Source organism: Lactuca virosa, chromosome 4, assembly GCF_052849685.1.
Source record: "Lactuca virosa cultivar CGN04683 chromosome 4, Lactuca_virosa_CGN04683_v6, whole genome shotgun sequence".
Lineage (NCBI taxonomy): Eukaryota > Viridiplantae > Streptophyta > Magnoliopsida > Asterales > Asteraceae > Lactuca > Lactuca virosa.
In genome coordinates, this window is record NC_136429.1 from 65490316 (window position 1) to 65494087 (window position 3772).

Consider the following 3772-nt stretch of genomic DNA (forward strand, 5'->3'; position numbering starts at 1 on the left):
TCCCTTTTTTGCCCTTTTTTTTTAAACATGGACATATTCTGTAAATTGTATTTAGGATATGCATGCTACACATTGTGTTTTTAACCATCTGTGTAATTTTTTTGACATGCACTATTCATGTAATATACTAATTTCATGTTTTTTCATTTTCAATAATATTGTTGTACCTTTTTAATTGTTTGGTAATTTATAAATCAATGATTATGAATTTTACAGTGGCTATTTTATTTTACTTTGTCAACCGTGGTTTCCACGGGTTATAACCTAGTATATTTAATATATCCTTAAAACACTCCTCTTTACAAACAAAACCAATAAACAGTTTCATCATAACAGGATTATTATTTTAACATATCATCCTTTGCATATATACAAGTATCATATGGATTTTACCATTGTTCATTTTAAGAAGTAGCGCCTGCACCCATTAAACTGGACAGCGTAGGAAGCTTGATCTCACCCTTACTGTTCACCGGAATGTTGAGGTTACCGACGACCGGAAGATCAACTGTGAGAATAATATTGAGTTCATAATCTATGTCCCAATCTGCACCAATGTCCCTCATTAAGCTCATTAACACGCTATGTGGCACCTTCACCCCAACGTCTAGCATTGTATCCGCTTTGGCTTTTAGCGACCCAGGGTCTGGGATCGAACCTTCAGCGATCACCCTGATTAATTCAATGTTATTTCATATTCCTATTAATTTGAAAACTGAAATGTTTTTTGATTTGATTAATCACGGAGAGAGGATGAATTCACGTTGATTTTATGTAATTGAAATAGATCAATCATGTAAGGAACCTGTCGGCGCTTTTGAAGGTATAAGAGATCTGGCAGATCGGAATAGAAGTGCTGTAAGGATTGGAGACATTGACGTCGGCCTTGTAGGTTATGCATTGACAGCTGACTTCTTTCAGATCGACGTTCTTCACCGTCGCCTCCGGCTTGTCCATGTTTGCCACCTTCTCCGCCACGAATTCCTTCGCTTTATCCATTAATCCAGCCATCTCTCCGACGATGTTTATCACGTTCAAAAACAACAAAGTAAAATTGCGTTTGGTTTCGACGAGACGACGAATATGGTTGTAATGGAGATAATTGTGTGTATATATACATGTATATCCACGGGTGGGCCGCGTGACCCGGATGACACGTGTTGCCACTTTTTGTAGTATATACGTTTTCCTTTCCTTTTCTTTTTAAATTAATGCCATTTTTATTTTTATTTTTTTTCATAATTTTAACTTAATAATTGTTAAAGTATTATAAAAATCATAAAAAGAACAAAATAAGATCGGGAGAACTGTGGGTTTTCTATCCACGACATTTCTTTTATAAATAATGTTAGAAAATCAGGGTATAGATATACTTGGATGAGTGAGAGTTGTGAAACATTTTCAAGTTAAAGCATTTCGAGGGTACATTCAAAATTTCTAATCGAATGAAACTCACTGTTTTTTCTAGAATGGAGAATTAAGAAGATGTTATGAAATCTGTACCCAAAAATGAATCTGAAATTGATCATACAACAGAAACTAACTTCCTGTCTTAAAACTGTCATATGGTAGTTACAGGAAAACAACTTCCTGTCCAAAAACTGTCATATTACCTGTCACAAACTAATATAAAATTGGGTCTATAAATGGATCACAAATTTGGGTGTATTTTACCCCAGCCAGGGGCACTGCCCCTTGGACCCCACTCCCCGGGACGTTGCCCCCGGACCCCTGTCAGTTCAGGGGTTTCACCCCTAAATAACAGTATACTTTCAATAATGACAAAATCAAACAAATGTGCACTCCGCACCATACTAATTTGTTCGATAATTATCAAAGTGACATTGATCAACAAATTGACCCCATTACACTTAAATAATATTAGTGATATAAAATCACCAACAAACCTCCCCCATTTAAGTGTAATCTTGATTAACTTAAAATAAAACCATAACAACAACAAACTGATGCATAAATGAAATATCGTGACGATTGAATTTCACATTGATATATTATTCATTCCAAATATTCGAATATCAGAGTGTCACTAAGGATTGAACCCATTCTATTCTAAGTGAATACATGAATATAATATACACAACAGTTTTCATTCTCAAAGTTCTAACTTGAAACTATATTTTACTAGCTTGTGTCCCATCCTTGAATAAGCATATCAAAGCCAAGTCCCAACTTCTTGAAGCAGCTAAACTTCATGCTTATATAGGTAGTTCTTTTGTTCTTGCACCTGCAAATGCAATTTTTCAAAGAACTATTAAGAAATACAATTTCAACCTCCTTAACATGCAGTACTGAACATATACATTGGGATGATAATAAAAATGTGTTCCGATCTTCAAATATCAAGTTTTCCACATTGAATTCAACATCTAATATTGCATTAGATGGGAATTGAGTATCTTAATATAAAAGATTTTAGGTGGACTTTAAACCTATCCCTACAGCTGCCTTGTGCACAAGATTTCTAGCTAACCCTTTGGTTAAATGATTGGCTAAGTTCAATTGAGTTCTCACAAACTCCACCGATATCACACCAGTCATGATGAGCTCACGAATCATGCTATTTCTAACACCTAAATGTCTAGACTTCCCATTATACACTTGACTATAAGCCTTAGCCAAGGTTGCAGCACTATCACACCTGATAGAAATGGTAGATATCGGTTTTGGCCATAGTGGAATTTCAAAAATCAAATTTCTTAGCCACTCAGCTTCTTTACCAACAACAGATAATGCTACAAACTCAGACTCCATGGTTGAGTTAGTAATACATGTCTATTTCTTGGATGCCCATGAAATGGCTCCTCCTCCAAGAAGAAATACCCAACCACTTGTAGAGGAGTGATCCTCTAAGTTGTTAATCCAGTTGGCATCAGAATAACCTTCCAAAACAGAAGGATATCCACTATAATTTAAACACCAATTAATGGTCCCTTTTAAGTACTTGAATACTCTACACACAGCTTGCCAATGATGTGTACTAGGATTACTAGTATATCTACTAAGCCTTCCCATAGCATATGTTATATCAGGCCTAGTACTAGGATTTGGTAGAAGCTTGAGACTAGGATCTATAGGAGTGCTAACAGGAGAACAATTCTCAAAGTTAAACTTTTTCAATATCTTCTCAATATAATGAGATTGAGAAATTGAAATCCTATTGTTTCCTTGTTTAATTCTTATACCAAGAATTACCTCATCCTCCCCTAGGTCTTTCATTTCAAAATTAGATGATAAGTGAAAGGACCTAACTTTCGTATTTCTGAAAGACCCAAACTTTCATACTTCACAATATTGTTACTCTAAAACATGCTACATGCATATTTATAAATAATATTTTACATTGATAATGTGATTACAAAAGACTGGATACAAACCGACTAAGTCTTAGTATATTACAAAGTGTTATACTTATTACATAAATAAAATAGTTTTATACATACGTAAACCCAAGTACAAAAGTAATAGTATAAACTATTCTAAATCTTCCAACAGTATATGACTATACTGGATTCTCATTACCTGCAATTGTTAAACACTGAGAGGGGTAAGCGGTGACGCTTAGTGAGTTCAATAATAGATACAATATAACGTTATGCCATATATATACTTTAATATGGCAGAAGCAAAGGGGTATAAGGAACAACAAAGGCATATGTGAAATGCGACAAGCTTTCCATATCAATCGATGATTTGATTCAATGATATACAATCAATGAGACATAACAATTTCAATACTTGATATACATCAATA

General features: G+C 34.4%; 1 protein-coding gene across 1 annotated transcript; it reads right to left on the bottom strand.

Annotated features, from left to right (window-relative positions):
* Positions 1-265: 265 nt before the first annotated feature.
* Positions 266-1066, bottom strand: LOC145109797 (late embryogenesis abundant protein Lea14-A-like). The gene is made up of 2 exons (XM_079046952.1): positions 806-1066; positions 266-672 (listed from the first exon to the last, which is right to left on the bottom strand). The coding sequence occupies exons 1-2, from the start codon at positions 1009-1011 to the stop codon at positions 405-407; spliced, it is 474 nt and encodes a 157-aa protein (XP_078903078.1). The 5' UTR covers positions 1012-1066; the 3' UTR covers positions 266-404.
* Between the last annotated feature and the right edge of the window lie 2706 nt (positions 1067-3772).

Bases quoted from the DNA above. Each gene is read 5' to 3' on its own strand.
- LOC145109797 (XM_079046952.1), bottom strand. From the start codon at position 1,011: ATGGCTGGATTAATGGATAAAGCGAAGGAATTCGTGGCGGAGAAGGTG. The intron at 673-805 runs GTTCCTTACATG...TGAATTAATCAG, and splicing joins ACCTTCAAAAGCGCCGACAG to GGTGATCGCTGAAGGTTCGA.